The following is an 18,422-nucleotide window of genomic DNA, read 5'->3' on the forward strand; positions in this document are numbered from 1 at the left end:
CCCTCTCTCTCTCTCTCTCTCTCTCTCTCTCTCTCCCCCCTTCTATCTCCTCTCTCTCTATGGTGATGTGCTGGAGGACTCCCTCTCTCCCCTTTCACCTCCTCTCTCTCTATGGTGATGACAATTTTCTGCAGTAATTTTAAAAAATTACTAGGCTTTATGACAAAAAGCCAAAAATAGGCTTCATGACAGCTTGTTCATAAACAGGGGTTGTTCATAACTCAGACGTTCATTACTCAGAAACTGCCAGTATTTACTATGCTTGTACAATCTGTTTACAACACAGCACAAAGGTTAAAACAAAAGATGAAATCAAGACCAATTTAGCAGCAAAGAATAAAACTATTTCAGTGCCATGAAGCCACATTAAAACCACTGAACACTGAACGCATCGGAACAGTTCTGAAAATGCCTGGGAGAATACAGAGATCTTCACCTGGGGCCGGAGAGACCACCATGTGGCGGCCAAGTAGGCCTCACGGAGGAGAGCACTTCACAGGCAAAGGACCATTGCTGAAAAGTCCAGGCCTACTGGTATTATATGACCACGTGGGCCTCGGAAGATTTAAATCTTTGCAAAGGGATGTTGCAGCCTCCTTTAACGGGTGGCATTCACAGAAGCAAAGGGAAACAGGAAGATTCTTTCAGGCCTGAGAAGAGGTGTTGGGAAAAGAGGCTCCCAGGGTGAGGAGGAGGAAACAACTCACTGATTATTTGTCCTACCTGATCTGTCCTCACAGAACCTGCACTGTGCAAACCTGTTTCTTGCATCCTCCGTCCATCTCCTGGGAGGGAAAAGCAAGAGAAGGAAGGTTCTTTAAAGGAAGGTTCCCCACGTTTCTGCTTCAAGTCAGAGCATTGTTGCAAAATGTCCCCCATTCCTGTGCGACAGGGGAGCATCGACAGACCAAGTGTTAGAAGATGGCAGAAGCAGACAGAAATGGAAGAAAAGTATCCAAAGGGGCCCCGATGCACCACTGAATGTTACTGAGCAGGGATAGTGATAACTGGGTCTTTTTCTGCTTTTTTCTTATATGTGTATTTCTCCAAAGTTTAGAATTTTCACAGAGAAATTAACAAGATGGTCAACTGTATTATTAGCTGCCCAGAGAGTCATCTCACTTAATGGACAGGGTAGAAATTAAATAAACAAACCCTATGACATTTCAGTCAGTTCGATTCCAACAAAGGAGTTTCAGTAGAAGCATTTGGACTAATACGCTGCTCCTTTTGACTGAACTTTTCACTGGCCTAAAACTTCCCCCGGGGAAGACGAGATCTTCCCAGCTGAATTCAGGAAAGGAACACAGTGTGGTTCTGATAAGGAGATCTGCAGAAGAAAGAATAAGTTTCATGCTCTTTCCACCAAGAGGAAAGGAAGCAACAGGTGGGTGGGTGAGGGGGGGGAGGGGGGGGAGAAAGAGAGAGAGAGAGAGAGAGAGAGAGAGAGAGAGAATATATGAATCAATTCCTGTCCCCTCTTTGGCGTTTTCTAATTTTCTTAAAACTTTAAGAAATTCTTAAAACTGTTGGAACAAAACCTTTGCTGGAGACAATCACCTGTTCCAGGTGTGCTTAGGAGAAACATAAAAGCCTCTGGCATAGTTTAGGAGTGCTGGAAAGACGGAGATGGAGCAAAAATGCTTCTCTACTCCTTACCCGGTGAGGAAGCCCAGTTGTCACCCTCCTGCATGAACTGCCCAGATGCTGGGCTTCGCCTGGTTTCTGATGGAGCCGTCTCTGCCAAAACAGCCTCTCTGGCAAACTGGCCCTGCAGCAGAAAGAGCGGCAGAGGACACAGAGGATGGGGGTTAGAAAAGGAATTTTGCAGGACAAGGGAAGGGTAGGGCTGGGCTGACCACCCACACGATTCCCAGAAGCAAGAGGGCAAAGGTTGGGGTGCGTAACACAGCACTGGAAATGTTCCTGCTCCTTTGGAACTACAAGGAAATGCTCTCACCACTGGCTCTTCCTGCTTCTTGTCTGCTGCCTGACTTAGGAGGAAGCCTTCGGCCAGGGCCACCGCCTGGGAACTGGTCTCTGCACCACATTCCCTCACCCAGCTCTCCACCTCCGGGGGAAGGACAGCCAGGAACTGCTCTAAGATCACCAGGTCCAGGATTTGGGACTTCGTGTGTTGCTCCGGCTTCAGCCACAGCCGGCAGAGACCATGGAGTCGACTGCAAACCTCTTGGGCCCCTCTGAACTCCTGCTGGCACAAGCCTCTGAAGCGCATCCCGGAGCTGAGGAAGTCTGTCCCCATGGCCTTCTCCATTTGTTTTTCCCAGAATCCTCCACTGCTCCAGGCCACAACGGGAGCGGAGACTTTTCCTGCTTCCAGGACAGCCGGGTCTTTCTCTTCCTTCTTCAGTTCATGCTCCGAGAGAGGCTCCGTGGCAGCAGAAGGATCTCTTTCCTCTTTCACCCGCCTTGGGGAGGCAACTGCCCAGGTCACTGGGGTGGCCAAGTCCTGCCAAGCCAAGAAGATTCTCTGTGAACACGATACTTTGAACACTCCCAATGCAAGACCCTATTTGACGTCAAATTCCAGCTCAGGAATGGCTCCTTTCCCTGTAGAAAAGGCAAACCCCTGGAGATTTAAAAAATAATAATTGAAATGTTTGCATTTTGATTGTTGCAAACTGCCCAGAGAGCTTCAGCTGTGGGGAAGTATAGAAATAAAATAAATAATAAATAATAATAAATGCTCTGTTTTTAGAGTACTTTATTGTATTGCTTTTGTGAACTGTTATAAACTTGTAAACTGTCTAGAGAATTTCAGCTGTAAAAGTATACAAATGAGATAATGATCCATTCTTATATGGTTAAGTGTTTAAGATTATGTTTTTAATGTTTTATATAGTCTTTTATATGGTTTTATTGTCTGTAACCCGACCAGGAAGCCATGGGGCAGACTAAAAATCCAAGAATAAAATAAATGCATAATAAGTAACAATAATAATCAGTTGTAGGGTATTTTATTGTATTGTTTTTAAGAATTGTTGTAAACCGCCCAGAGCTTCAGGTATAGGGTAATATAGAAACAATATTAATATTATTAATAATACTATCTTACTCTGACTATTTCAAGAAAATTTGGAGCCATTTCTGAGGACAGGTATTGGTACCTCACAATTCACCCTTTTTGTGAGTAGATAAATTTGGGGCAAAATCCCATCAAATTTCTCCACAGGGAGGAGAAATTCTCAAATGGTTCTCACAGGCAGGACTCGCCAATGGCAGAGTTTGGCACACAACTTTGTTCTTTCTTCATAAGGAGTTTTCTTTTATTTCTTGTGTTCTCGCCTCAAGTGGCAAGAGTTACTGGTCCAAAATTTGCATCCACCACAATGCAGGTGCAATAGGGCAGTGTGGACTCCAACTCCAGGTAGGAGATAGAACTTATATAGAGCAAAGCCTCTCCTCTAATTGCCTGAAAGTTTTCTACCCCCATGATAAGGGTTCCTCAGGGCATTTGTAATTTATTTTTGTGGTGTTTTGGAATGCCCCTAATAACTTAGGGTACACATCCTTTGGAAGGTAAGCACCAGAACATAAGTCAAAAACCATGAGAATTTCACCACAGTATTCACCACTGCACTAATGTTAATCCCTGAAAATACAAACAGTCTCCTGACATCATCAAGACGAAAAGCTCTCACCTGCTGCCCTTCCTGCTTCTTGTCCTCTGCCTGGCTCAGAAGGAAACCTTCAGCCAGGGCCACTGCCTGGAAACTCGTTTCCGGCCCACACTCTCTGACCCAGTTCTCCATCTCCGAGGGAAGGACAGCCAGGAACTGCTCCAGGATCACCAAGTCCAGCATCTGAGCTTTCGTGTGTCCCTCCGGCTTCAGCCACTGACGGCAGAGTTTGTGGAGGCGGCTGCAAACCTCTCGAGGACCCTTGGCCTCCTGGTAGCACAACTGCCGGAAGTGCCGGTGTTGCACATCAGGGCTGGGGGCGCCCATTTCCCAGATCCTCTGCCCTGTCCTTTCCCAGAATCTTCCAGTGCTCCCAACCTGAATGTAACCAGAGGATGTTCCAATCTTAAGGGCAGCTAAATCCTGTTCTTCCACCTCTGTGCTGTGCTCCAAGGCAGCCTCCCAGAGGACCAAAGGATCGCCTTCCTCCTTGGTCAGATTCTGCATTATGGCAAAGCCAGTAGGAGCCCAGTTCCTACAAAGCCAAGACATTGTTCTGAGTGAGACATTACAGACTAATTTCAGCTCAAGACTGTTATGATTGCTCTTTCCTTTCCATCAGAAGAGAAAAAATATCCAGAGCATGCACAGAGTTCTTTTTAAAACTTTATTGCAATGAAGGGAACAGAAAAGAATGGTTTCCTTCTCATTTTTCCGTTCACCTGAGCACATGTTCACACTCCCACTTTTGAACCCGGCTCCCGGGCTTCTTCCCTCCTCCTTTCCCCTTATTGGTAGGGTACGGAGAGTTTACACTCTTTCCGCCTGCCTACTCCGCGCTGCCCCAACACCGGCCCTTCTTCCCAATCCAGCCCTGCCCCTGATGGGCTACAATAGGCTCATTTTGTTCTGCCCAGCTTGTCAATAAACAATCAGGAAGTATTTGGCCCTCCTGCCTGTTTCCCCGTACCTTGTGCTACCTGATTTTGGCCCCTCCCCTCCTTTGGGCTAAGTAATTTTCTCTGTTACATTTTTAAATCTCTCTGCTCCCTTGTTTCAAAATCATCCTTTTCACACCTATCAAGACCAGTTCTTTCCCTCTAGAAAAGGCAAATCCCAGGACTCAAAAACAGACTGGAGACAAGGACGTATGGGGTGGAGGGATCCCTTTTCTTCCTGGCTACGAAGATTTTAATGCAGCATCCGCCTTGTTGGGCTGTCACTAACATACCAACACCCACACCTGTCTTCGGCTTTCATTCCCCTCCGTTCCCTCCCTCTCCCTTTCTAGCATGTCAATTAGATTGCAAGTTACTTAAAAATCTTTGCACTGTTTAGGTATTCTGTAAATGGTATAGGTATGAATGTGAGAAGAAGAAAAGCTTTCGAAAGGACCAAACTGGTGTTAGGTGCTTGGAATTATGTATTATTATTTCTCAATTCTTTTTACCCTCAATTTCTTTCTTATTATTTCCTACTGGGTGTTCTGAATGTTTCTCACCTATTAATTTATCATAATTTTTATGTACTGCCCCATTTCCATAGACTCTGGACAGTTTATAAGAGATGGTATGAATGACTGCATGTTTCTTTGTTTAAATATCTGTGTGTCAGTCTGGGTAGATTTGGAGGATGACCTCTCTCACTTCCTAGGCTGTCCTGGAAACACCCAGCAAAGAGCATAAAGTAGAGAGATTTTCCACTCCCAGAAGGTGGTGGCAACTGGTGTTAGGGGCATATCAGGAAAACTCTCAATGGGATAACCTTTCCCGATCAGGGCCCTGTGAATGGATCCCTAGGTACATTACAATAACCTTGGCACAGCCATCACTTCCCCTGCTCTACTTCACAGGGTTGTTGTGAAGATAGGCTAAGGGAGGGAGGACCCAAGGCGGAAGATAAAGCCCCTGGAAGTCTTCCTTGCATCGTGGTTGCACTTTTCAATCTCTTCTTTTCACAAGCTCCTAAGGCTGCCTTGGCGTCCCTCCCCAAAGCGCCCCCCTGACGCGCTGGGCTACAACACCCAGCACCCCCCGCCCACGTGGGGATGATGGGAGGTGTGGTCCAGCACATCCAAGGGCTAGGGAAGGCTGGATGTGCGGGAGCCTGGCCGCCTGCCCTCTTTAGGGCATTCCCTCCCGCCCCACACACCCCCGCTCAGCACCCCCGCAGTTCCCGGGGCTCCTGCACCCGAATGCGCAAGGGGAGCGACGGGGCCTCACCTGGCGTGGCGGGGAAATGCACTGGCCGGGCGGCTCGGCAAGGAAGGAGGCCCCGGGCGCGATCCATGGGTCGCGCCACGACCCAGGCCCGGCCTCCACCGCGAGCGGCCTCCGCTCCCTCCACACGCCACTGCACGGCCCGGGCGCCACGGCCCGGCCCCGGCCTCCACTGCGCCCCCCCCCCCGCCACCCAATTCCCTTCCTCTCTAGGAAGCCATTTCCTCTCCTTTTAACCCGTGGAAGCCCGAGCAGCAAAGCTCGCCGCCCCTTTGCACCCCCTCGGGCTTAGCTCCCCGTTCGCGGACGCAGACGCCGCCGCCGGCCCTCGGCTCATCGCGTGCAGCCGCGTTGTCTGGGCAGTGGCGTGCAATTTGCAAAAGGATCCTGTCTGCACCCAGGCTATGCCGCCGAGGTGCAAGCCCTGTGCCCGCCGGGCAAGGTCCCTGAGCCGGGCGCGGGGTGCCAATCAACTCCAGGCGCTCCCAGATGAGTCTGATTCTCCGGATCCGTTTCAGGCCTGGTTTTGGCACGGAAGGAGCCTCGATCGCCCTGTATGGTGACCTACAATGAGAGGCAGGCCGGGGGAGGTGGCCCTGTTGGTACTCCTGGACCTCTCGGTGGCTTTCAGTACCATCAGCCACGGTATCCTTCTGGAGTGGCTGGCTGAGATGGGAATGGGAGCACTGCATTGTGCGGGTTCCACTCCTGTTTGGATGACCCATGTCCAAAGGGTGGTGCTAGGGGAATATGGATTCTCCAGCATGGAGATTCCTCGGGATCTGTTCTGTCCCCCTGGCTGTTCAACATCCACATGAAACCACTGAGCGAGGCCAGCCAGAGATATGGAGTGTTGCCATCAGTATGTTTATATTTATATTGCGATTTATATCCTGCCTTTTTCCTGCAAAGGGCTCAAGGCAGCTTACATTATCTCTCCTCCTCCATCTTATCCCCACAACAACAACAACCCTGTGAGGTAGGTTGGGCTGAGAGTCTGTGACTGGCCCAAAGTCACCCACTTGGCTCCATGGCCGAGCGGGGACTCAAACCCGGATCGCCTGAGTCCCAGTCCCAGGCTCTTAACCACGACACCACACTGGCTCTCAGTTGATGACCCCCAGCTCTGTCTCTCACACACCTTTCCAGGGTCACCAGGTGAGGCTGAGGACGTGCTGAACTGGTGCCTGGCTACAACCATGGCCTGGATGAGGGGCAACAAACCGAAGCTCAGTCAGGGAAGACTGAGATGCTGCTGGGGGTGGTTTCCTTGACTGGATGGCAGGTGCTTGACTGGGCGGGTTTGCAGCTTTGGGGTGCTCTTGGAGCCATCTCTGTCACTCGAGGCTCAAGTGGCATCGGTGGCTCAGTGGAAGAAGGGCTGGGCCATTTTCCAGCTTCAGCTGGTGGCCCAGCTGCACCCCAGCCTGGCCAGGGCTAGCCTGACTTCAGCAATCAATGCTCTGGCCACCTCTAGACTAGACTATTGCAATGCGCTCTATGCGGGGCTGCCCTTGAAGATGGCTGAAAATTGCGGCTGGTGCACAAAGCTACAGCTAGGTTAATAAGCAGGACCCATTGGTCTGAACATATAAGACCCACTTTGGCCCGTTTGCATCAGCTACCTGTATCTTTCCAAGCCCGATTCAAGGTGCTGGTTTTAACCTATACAGCCTTACGTGGCTTGGGACTGCAATCCCTGTTGCAGCACACCACACAATCACAATCTACCTGGACACTCAACCACCCAAACCCTGCCCCAGAGGAGGCTCGGGGGGGGGGGCAAGAAAGGGAAGGGCCTCTTGTGTGGTGGCCCCCCATCTTTGGAAGAACCCTGCTGTGGCCCACCTGGCGCCAATCTCACCGTCTTTTCAGCGCAAGGTCAAGGCAGCCCTTCATGTGAAGATCTCCTTGGTTATCCAGGGACCTGAGAGGATTCTCCGGGTGATTGTTTTCCCTTGTAGGGTCTTTTCACTTCATTTTAAAGCTGTTTAAAATTCATTTTAATATTGTTGTTTTTATAGTATTTGAAGTGCATTTTGTTTTGTTTTATACATTGTTGTAAACCTCCCAGAGAACTTTGGTTATGGGGCTGTAAAAAAATGAAATTAATGATAACGATGACAGGGTTAAGGAAGCTGTTACAGAGTCGGTCTCATAGCCATGGTTCTCCAATTTTCAAGGTAGACTTTGGCTCTGCAAAAGGGTAATTTCTTCTTCACTTCCAGGTCATACTGAGTCAATCCAGTCTTTGATCAAGATGGAAATACCTCCTTCTCCTTCTTTTTCATTTTTTTTATTGCTTGCTGGCTGGACTGACGTTAAGATAAAGACTGTTCTGGCAATTTGATGAGTATGTCTCCCAGATGAAACATCTTGAGCTATTCTTCAAGTCCTCCATCTTGAGTCTCATATTAAAGGTGACTTCTTACTGGCTGTGGATTCTGGTCTAGTGTTTGACATGGAGATGGAAGACCTTGTTAGTCAGCTATGAGCCTATTAGGCATCATCATTACCATGACCAAAAAGTGCCATGGATTTTCCTCTGACAGATCATTGGCCAAGTTGGTCTGCCATTGCTTGCTAGATGCTGTTATAATCCAAAGTAGGTCCAGCTTTATTGAAATGAGCCTTTTCAGAGACCATATTTAGGTCTTCATTGGATCATTCGGTAGTGATCAGTTGGCCTCTGTCACCAAAACACAATGTTAAGTCTCTCCCCTCTGTGCCAGTCTTGTCACATGATATGGGGATTCATGGTTACAGAGTATTTTCCCAGTATTTTGAGAGGTTCTGCACTTTCAAAGTTATTAGGGTGGCGGAACTAAGAACCCGACTGGCTTTCAGGTGATCTTCCCACTGCCTGCTGTGAGACATTTGCTTTCATATGAATTAAGGCGATCTCTCCTCCAATGCTTCTTTCCACATTCTGAGAAATCAAATGAGTTCCCCTTTGTGTGAATTCTCTGATGTGCTGCCAGGCGCCAGCTATGACTGAAGCTCCTTCCACACTCCAAGCATTTAAACGGTTTCTCCTCCGTGTGAATTATTTGGTGCCTCATAAGCTGTGAGCTTTGATTGAAGCTCTTCCCACATTCCAAGCATTTAAAGGGTTTTTCCCCTGTATGAATCCTTCGATGTGCCACAAGACGTGAACTCTGGCTGAAGCTCTTCCCACACTCCAAGCATTTAAAGGGTTTTTCCCCTGTGTGGATTCTTTGGTGTCTCATAAGCTGTGGACTTTGACCAAAGCTCTTCCCACATGCCAAGCATTTAAAGGGTTTCTCCCCTGTATGAATTCTTTGGTGTGCTATAAGATTTGAATTCTGACTGAAGTTCTTACCACATTTCGAGCACTGAAAGGGTTTCTCCCCTGTGTGAATCCTTTGGTGTCTCATAAGCTGCCAGCTTTGACTGAAGCTCTTTCTACACTCCAAGCATTTAAAGGGTTTCTCCCCTGTATGGATTCTTTGGTGTGATGTAAGATTTGAACTCTGACCAAAGCTCTTTCCACGTTCTGAGCATTTAAATGTGTTCTTCTCCCTTGTGTGAATTCTTTGGTGTGCCACAAGATGCAAGCTTTGGCTGAAGCTCTTTCCACATTTGACGCATTTAAATAGCTTCTCCCCAGTGTGAATTCTTTGGTGTCTCATAAGGCTTGAGCTCTGACTGAAGCTCTTTCTACACTCAACCCATTTAAAGGGTTTCTCCCCTGTGTGTATTCCTTGGTGTGAAAGAAGGCATGAGTTCCAATTGAAGCCTTTTCCACACTCCAGGCACTGAAATGGTTTCTCCTCTGCGTGAATTTTAAGGTGTGACATGTCTGCTCTTTGTTCAAAGTTCCTTCCACACTCACCACATCTGCCAATTTTGTCTCCTGCAGGAGTTCTGCTATTCAGAATAAGGCTTGATTTACAAATGAAGCCATTCCCACATAGAAGGGGATCACACTGCTCCTTTCCTCTGTGCATTATGCCTTGGACTGGGATGTAACAGGGCTCACCGGCCTGAGAGACAGAAGCTTCTTTTGTCCTCTTCAATTTTGCTTCAGGTCTTGTTCTGCACTCTTTCTCCATTTCCATTCTTGTTTCCAAGGACGCCTTGTGTGTTTCTCTTTCATTCTTGCTGTTACATCCAATGCTTCCTGGAACAGGTCATAAGAAATAGAGCCTGAAACCAGAAAAACAATAATATTGATTAACTGGCATCTCCTGGAGCAGTTCCATGGCAGATGAAAAGAGGGGGCCGGCCCCATCAAGCCCTTCTTCTCCCCCGGTTGTTTCTACAAAGGATGGTTGTTGCATAAATTTTGTACCTTTAAGAAGTGGGATTTATTTTTTTCCTCTTCCCTCCCCCTTGCATTTTCCTTTTGTGCTGTTTCTATTAGAGCACAAGCATCTGTGTAGGAGCTGTCCTATTAAGCATTTACTTCATGTAAGCTGTACTGCAATCCCTTCCAGCTGCCTAGCGGGGCTGAAGTTCTGCTAAATCCATGAATCCAAAAACATCTGAGTCTGTTTCCAACTAATTGTTTTGCATTAACTAAGCAAGGGCCAGTGTTTTGTGGAGCGTGGTTTAGGTCTATCAACATGGAACCTCAGGTCTCAGGGTAAAGCCTATGCTGGCTAACCAGTATGTTACTGATTCATCCATTTTACTCCACCGTTCCCTCCCATGTAAAATGATCTAGGCGACTTGTGGTGTATCTAAACAGAAAAGCTCCAGGCTTGTAGCTCTGGTCTCCTTGTACACAGGGAAGGGCAGTGCTCTTGAGAAAAAAGAAACAAGGAATTAAGAGGTCCACAGCTCTGCGGCAAAGCCTACGGATTTGCACCCCTATTGGGCCAGGTTTGCATGCATAATACCCAGCAATTCCAGCTAAGGATCCTTAGAAGAAAAGGCTGGAAGTCTGGGAAAACAACTTTGGAAAGGAGTTGTCAATCAGAGCAATTCTCTCGCCACCCATTTTCATTTCCATTGCTGGGAAATATCAGCTACTTGGCAGCAACGCCAGCAGGGAGTGAACACCTTCATGTCTTGCATGTGGGTTTTCGGGAGGCATCCCGCTGTCCTGGGGGAAGCAAGTGCCAGATGAGATGGACCAGAGTCCCATCCACCTGGGCCCTTCTTATTTATTTGGGATATTTCTAACCCGTCCAATCACTGTGTGTCTCTGGCGGCTCTGGACTTCTTATGGCCTCAAGCGTGCTCATTTGCTTCCGCGCATCTCGCTTCCTGCCCAAGTGAGCGAAGGGGCAGCTACAGACACCCAAGACCATCCTCTGTGTTTTTTGAGAAAGGTCCGCCTACAAAAGATGTCTGCAGAAAAGACCCCAGACGCCACCCAGAAAGGAAAAGGAGGACAGCCTGCTAAAAATTAGCAACCATGTGGAAAGAGGCTACCGTGATCTTTAGCACTTGTAAACTGATTTAGCAACCATAAGAACGAAGAAGCCTTACTCAGAGAGGACAGGATGTGAGAGATCTCCTCCGTTACTTCTCTGTGCAGAACCTTTTGGTCCAGATCCAGGAGGGTCCATTCCTGCTTTGTGAAGTAGACGGTCACCTCCTCGAGGGTTACCGGAAGGGAGAAACTTCCCTGTAAGCGGAAAACTGTAGCAATCAGAAACAAATCCACATAGTTTGTGGTCACTGTATTTTTAAAAACATTTATTCATTGTGCTTCCCAACAGCCCTGTAAGGGATGTTCTTTGGATGCGTGTTAAAAACACTGCACTAAGACTGAAAGGAAACAAACCAGACAAAAAAAGCACAGAATATAATCACAATAAAAACACTTTGCAGCAAAGAATGGAACCATGACAACTCGAGAAAACCAAATTCAGACCAGCAGCTGTTATCAGAGTGCTAAAAGCACCAGAATGGTTCTGAAACTGTCTGGGAGAACAGAAAGGTCTTCACCTGATGCCAGACAGATCATAATGCAGGTAACAGGCACGGCGTTCTACAAAGCGCATTCCACAAATGGGGACCCACCACTAAAAAGTCCCCCTCTCTTGTAGCTCCCACTTTGCCCAATTGGGTGGAAGCATCTGGAGAAGGGCCTTAGATAGCCACCTTGACCTATAGTTAGGTAAATCTAGCATGGGTCATTCCATAACCCTCCGTGAAATAAATTAGGAGGGTGGCTACTCGGAGGAGGGCTTTCTCTGCGGTGGCGCCCAATCTATGGAATGCGCTCCCCAGAGAGGTCCGCCTGGCGCCGTCGTTATTTGTTTTTCGGCGCCAGGCGAAGACCTTTTTATTTAAACGTCATTTTAATTGTTAACAATATTTGCTTATTTATCTGGCCAGGGCGACTTCTTTTATATTGTTATTTATTTTATATCGTTAATTTTATATTGTTATTTTTGTATTTTATTGTATTTTATTTGTGCTGTGAGCCGCCCCGAGGCTTCGGCAAGGGGCGGCATAGAAATGTTTTAATAAATAAATACGGTAACAGGATCCCAAATGGTTAGGGCAGGGGTCCTCAGACTACAGCCTGTGGGACGGATCCGGCCCTCCATGGCCATCCATCCGGTTCACGCCGCTGTTCACTGCCCGCGCATGTGCTTGCTGCACAGGCGGGGAGGTGGCGGCTTGCTCGCTCGGAGGTGGTTTTGGACTCACTGGGAGATCTCTGAGCGGGCGCCCGATGCTGGCTCGCATGCACCTGGCGGCACCTCACCGGCCCGCGAAGGTCACCGCAGCCTTTCAACTGGCCCCCTATTCCAAAATGTTGAGGACCCCTAGTTTAGGGCTTTAGAAGTTAAAAAGAAGAAATCTGAATTGATCTCAGGTATAGAGCAATCACCGGTGCAAATGGAGAAGAACTGAAATTGTATGATCATATGGACAGTGCAGGAGTTAAATCTTTGTATGAGGCATTTCAGCATCCTAAAAAGCAGAGACAGCACCCTGCCGACAAAAGTGCGTATAGTCAAGGCTGTGGGTTTCCCAGTTGCAATGCATGGCTGTGAAAGCTGGACCATAAGGAGGGCTGAGCGCAAAAGGACTGAGGCCTTTGAATTGTGGTGCTGGAGGAGACTCCTGCGAGTCCCTTGGACTGCAAGGCGATCAAACTGGTCAGTCCTAGAGGAGATCAACCCTGACTGCTCTTTAGAAGGCCAGATCCTGAAGATGAAACTGAAATACTTGGCCACCTAATGAGAAGGAAGGACTCCCTGGGGAAGAGCCTAATGCTGGGAACAATAGATGGCAAAAGAAGAAGGGGGCGGCAGAGGATGAGGTGGCTGGATGGAGTCACTGAAGCAGTTGGCGTGAGCTTGGGTGGACACTGGGGGATGGTGGAGGACAGGAAGGCCTGGAGGAGTGTTGTCCACGGGGTCGCGATGGGTCGGACGTGACTTCGTGACTAACAAGAACAACAACGAGGCATTGATGGCCTTCTTAGTGGGAAACAGAGACAGAAGCAAAGATGATGGGAGTGAGTCTTTCAGGTTTGGTAAAGGTACCCAGGCTGCCCCCTTCTTGGTGAGATGAGAAGTAGACACGCCACGGGTCGCTTGCCCTACCCGATCCTGTCTCCCAGAAGCCGTGCTGCACACATCACAGAGGAGGGATGAGCTGGAGCTTATTTCCGGCATCCTCAGTCCCTCTCCTGCAAGGCAGAAATAAGGTGAGAGGGGTTTGGTTAACATTCCCTGTATTTCTAGTTCAAGTCAGAATTTTTGCAAAAAGGAAGCAAAAACCATATCACTTCTGTATATCAGGGAGGTACCAGTGGACCTGGTAAAACCCAAAGGCTGACAGAGGCACAGAAAAACTTAAGAAAAATGCAAAAAATAAAAAAATAAAATAAAACCTCTTTCCCAAGCCTGGAGAGAGGAAAATTGAAATCTGGGAATTTCTGGGATGTTTGATTTTTCCCTCTATGTGAATTTCTCATAAGTTGGCATGGCTGGCTGGGGAACAGTAGGAATTGTTATTTATTTTATATTGTTATTTTTATATTGTTACTATTGTATTTTTCTTCATGTTGTGAGCTGCCCCGAGGCTTCGGCGAATGGGGCGGCATAGAAATGTTTTAATAAATAAATAAATGGTAGAACCCTTTTTCTGTCTAAAGATGCATATGACAAAGTCCATTTAAAAAGCAAAATCATAGACAGGGTGTGGAAGAGAAAAGGAGAAAAGCTATTGAAAGGTCAAAATTTGTGTTAGGTTATAATAAAAATAATTATTTCTCATTTCTTTTTTTCTCAATTTCTTTCTTAATGAGTGTTCTGAATGCTGCTGACCTATTATTTTTATCATAATTTTTATATACTGCCCCATTTCCATAGACTCTGGACAGTTTATAAGAGATTGTATGAATGACTGCATCTTTCTTTTTTTTAATACTGGTGTGTCAGTCTGGGTAGATTTGGAGGATGACCTCTCTCACTTCCTAGGCTGTCCTGGAAACACCCAGCAAAGAGCATAAAGTAGAGAGACTTTCCACTCCCAGAAGGTGGTGGCAACTGGTGTTAGGGGCATATCAGGAAAACTCTCAATGGGATAACCTTTCCCGGTCAGGGCCCTGTGAATGGATCCCTAGTACATTACAATAACCTTGGCACAGCCATCACTTCCCCTGCTCTACTTCACAGGGTTGTTGTGAAGATAGGCTAAGGGAGGGAGGACCCAAGACTCGGCCACGCTGTAGCCCAGCCTATAACTAAGGGATCATAAATAAGGGCAGGGGACATTTCCACGTGGAACAAAGGCGAGAGTTTAAGCCCCTGGAAGTCTTCCTTGCATCTCCTAAGGCTTTCCTGGCGTACCTCCCCAAAGTGCCTTCCTAGCTTTCCAACCGCAGGAGCACCCACGGGGATGATGGGAATTGTAATCCAGCGCGTCGTGGCCGCGGGGGGGGGGGGCGCGCCAGGCTGGAAAGGGCTGGTTTGCAGCTTGGCCTCTTGCCCTGTTCGGGGACCTCCCACCCACTGTTCATTTCTCGGTTTGCAGGACTTGCTCAGTTCCCCCGACCCCGCAAGCTCTCCCGGATCATCCCGGGGGCGGGGGCTCACCTTGGGGGGGACGGCGCAGGCCAGCGGGCTCCCCGCGGAAGGGGGCGCCGATCTGAGCCGGGCGGGCTCGGGGCTGCGCCACCGGCTGTCCGGCCTCCTCCCGCGGCCGCCCTGCGCCGCCCCCGGCAGGATGGGGCGGCGCTGCGGCTGCGAGGCGCCCCCCCCGCCCCCCCTCTCTAGGAAGCGGGCGCCGCGCCTTTAACCCTTCCCAGGCCCCGCTGCAGGGGCCCCTCGCCAGGCCAGCCGCGCACCTGTCCGCGCACCTGGAGCGCTGCGCCCCTGCGGCGCAAGGGGGCCCTCCCGGGGCGCGGAGTGCGGGAGCCTTGCCGCGGGCCCCCGCGCATGCAGGTACCCCCAAGCAGCCCTCCCCCTGGGCTCCGGGGCGCTCCCCCTGCACCCAGCACCAGCCGGGAAACCAGGACGCTTCGCGAGCAAGGAGAGAACCAACGCTGCTAGGCTTGGCCCGCTTTCCCCAAGTGGCCCTTGCAGATCTTTTGGACTACAGTTCCCGGGATCCCGAGCCCTGATCGCTGGGGCTGCTGGTAGCTGAAGTCTTAAAAGTATCGGCGCGCGCCAGCTTGCCGCCTCCACCACCCCGTACTTCGTCTGGCGCCCATGGAAGCCTTGGAAGGAAATTTCTGCAAAACTACTCTGCCCGGGAACGGGATTAAGGCCCGCTCTCCTGCTGAGCCCAAGGGGACCTAGTTCTAAATTAGCAGGCAGGATCCCATGAAAGCTGCCAAACCAACAAGTTCAAACAAGAAAGGAGACTTCTGCTAATATGGTGCACTATCCAGACGGTGTTGCCCCTCTTAAGACTCTTCCTTGTTACAGATTTGCAAGCAAACGCTGGGCTGATCTGTCAAGGATGCCCTAATAGGGCCAAATACGAAAGCCAGGTCAAACACATGCCATCCCTTACACACAAACTCACAAAAGAGAAGTGTTAAGTTTTAATCCAATTAGTTTTAATTGTGTCCTGCAATTCTGCCAGTCTGGGGCTTTCTTACCACACCTTCAAGCACATACCTGTTGAAAAAGCAGTTTTATTCACCAGCAGCATAGTGCTACCAGGGCTTGTAAGGAAGTAGCACCAGGACCTATTTATTCTTGGCTGTAAACTTTGCAGGAGCTGAAGGAAAATGGGTATTTCCTGCAACAATAACTTACACTCTGCCCTACAACAAACTTTTTGGGGGCAACTTGGTCTTCAATGAGAAATTCAGACCTCTTAGCTTGACCGAAAACTTCCTCCCAGTGGAAGTAAAACTAGAACTAGTTTGATGATACGGATCGACAGCAAGACTCGCCTTTTCAGGACTCTCCTTGGGAGTACAGCACTACACTAGCACATTTAATGTATTATCGAGTCCAAACAATACTCATACTAAGCTTGATGGAAGTTGTAGCTGGTCCTACGAGACATATCGCCCTCTCAATGTTTTGATTTTTCTTTAAAGGGCCATCACAGTTGGAAACATTTTATACTTAGTTGGGTTTGCTTTAAAGCTGTATTTTTGCTTCCTGAAGCAATTTCTCTACTTAGAATCTGTTTTCCTACACGAGGTCTATTTCTCTAAGCAATTCACATTCAATTTTGCCTGATGTTCACGTGTTTGACAAGTCCAAGTTACATAAGCACAGACTCTGTGCTCCAAGGAGACCCAGAGACTGGCTAATTCTCTCTCCACGTCATTCATGGCTTGTCCTCTAACACGGCTTGTGTGATCAGCTCTGGAAAATTACACAAGATCCAACTACGACAAAACAAATTTCTAGATCCTCAAATACAGCATAGGGCAACCAGCCCAAGGGCCAAATTCCATTTCAGAGACACTCGGGGGCCACATTGGGGGGACATGCCCAAAAGCAAACAGGACAGCATGTTCCTACAGGTGACAGACTCAAGAGAGACATTTCAACCTATTGACCAGTGAGGAAAGCTTAAAAAAAACCCTTGAAAACCATCAAACTGCTGGAAGTAGCAGGAAAGGGAGTGGAAGGGAGCAACTCCATTGGGGAACCCAAGTAAGGTGGGCTTGGCCTGCAGACCTGAGCTGTGGCACCCCAACCTATGGTTTGGGGTTCACTCCTTGCATGATTAGAGAGGAAAAGGTCCCGTCACTCGCAGCGTTCCCCAGCCAGCAGGCCCATCTGGGGAACCCAAGAAGCTGCATTCGGACAACAGATCAAGAGTGTTGGCTGGGAACAATGGGATACGAAGGACTCTTTTCTGTCTGAAGATGCATGGCTCCATCAGCTCCCATTTTCCTCCTGTGCTTGCAGCCTGGGCTGCCTCCCGCTGGCCTTCCTGCCCAGTTGATGCCCCCCAAAAGGGCAGGAAGGGGTCACACAGATTGGGGAATACATGGACTCCATTCACTGATCTTTAACCTGCTGCTGTGGACTGCCAAGTTACCCCTTGCAACCAGGTTCACTTTTGCCTCTCAAGGCCTGAAATGACTCATCTCATGCTGGTGTGTTTAAAGTCACCAGCTACAACCACTTTGTGAATGGCTGCAATTAATAACAGGATCGTCACTGTCAGTGCTTCCCGATTTCATTCTTCTAACCCTGCTGTTTACAAAGCTTCCCTTGTCCTGCACATGCCCAGCCACACATCTGACAAAGAAACCAGAGAATCCCCAGAATACACCATGCATCTGAAGAAGTGGGCAATAGTCCAGAAAACCTCTGCCAGAATAAATGTGATCGTCTTTAAGGTGTACAAGATTTGTCATTGTTGCTTTCTCAGATTTCATAGCTGTTACTATCCTGAGACGCAGAGGTGTATCTTCTGAGGAAACCTTTTCCCGCACTCCAGGCATTTATATGGTTTCTCTCCTTTATATGGTTTTCTCTCTTTGTGACTTCGTTGATGTCTAGTCAGGTATGACTTTCGGCTGTAGGTTTTTCCACACTCCAAGCAGTTAAATGGCTTCTCTCCTGTGTGAGACCCTTGGTGAAAAGTAAGAGTTATCTTCTGCCTGAAGCTCTTTCCACACTCCAGGCATTTATACGGTCTCTCTCCCGTGTGGATTCTTTGGTGTAATGTAAGGTGTGCACTCTGACCAAAGCTTTTTCCACACTCTAAGCACTTATACGGTTTCTCCCCTGTGTGAGTTCTCTTATGAAGGTTAAGGCCTGACTTGCTACTGAAGCTTTTCCCACAGACAAGGCATTGACTCCCTTCCTTTCCATTCTCTGGTTTTTGGACTACAGGCTCAGAGACGTCAGAAGCAGGGATTTCATTCCTCCTTTTCCTGTTTGCTTCCATTTTGGTACTCTTGTCTTCCTCCTGTTTGCATGAGACCCCTTCCAAAAGTGTCCTGCAAGGTTGTCCTTCTGCTCCATTCTCTTGCACATCGCATCCTGAAGAGAAGAGAGACAAGTGCTAAGAGTTGAGAAGAGAAACAAAAATTGGCTCTGGATTAACAACACAAGGACTCGCTATGGGAAAGGGAAGGAATGGGGAGGAATATGAGGATATTTAAAGGTAAGGGACAGAAAAGGAGAAGAGAACTGGG

General features: G+C 48.5%; 1 protein-coding gene across 1 annotated transcript in view; it reads right to left on the minus strand.

Annotated features, from left to right (window-relative positions):
• Positions 1-18,262, minus strand: part of LOC123020137 — a 40,908-nt gene extending 22,646 nt beyond the window's left edge. The window contains exons 1-7 of the mRNA XM_044423563.1: positions 17,767-18,262; positions 8,705-9,584; positions 6,098-6,424; positions 3,663-4,176; positions 1,961-2,470; positions 1,660-1,771; positions 724-785 (exon numbers count right to left, since the gene is read on the minus strand). Coding sequence (XP_044279498.1) covers positions 724-785; positions 1,660-1,771; positions 1,961-2,470; positions 3,663-4,176; positions 6,098-6,424; positions 8,705-9,584; positions 17,767-18,172 — 2,811 coding nt within the window. The 5' untranslated portion in view covers positions 18,173-18,262. The remainder of the gene's footprint in view (positions 1-723; positions 786-1,659; positions 1,772-1,960; positions 2,471-3,662; positions 4,177-6,097; positions 6,425-8,704; positions 9,585-17,766) is intronic.
• Positions 18,263-18,422: the final 160 nt, after the last annotated feature.

This window comes from Varanus komodoensis, unplaced genomic scaffold, assembly GCF_004798865.1.
Source record: "Varanus komodoensis strain SLA01 unplaced genomic scaffold, ASM479886v1 scaffold141, whole genome shotgun sequence".
NCBI classification, from domain to species: domain Eukaryota; kingdom Metazoa; phylum Chordata; class Lepidosauria; order Squamata; family Varanidae; genus Varanus; species Varanus komodoensis.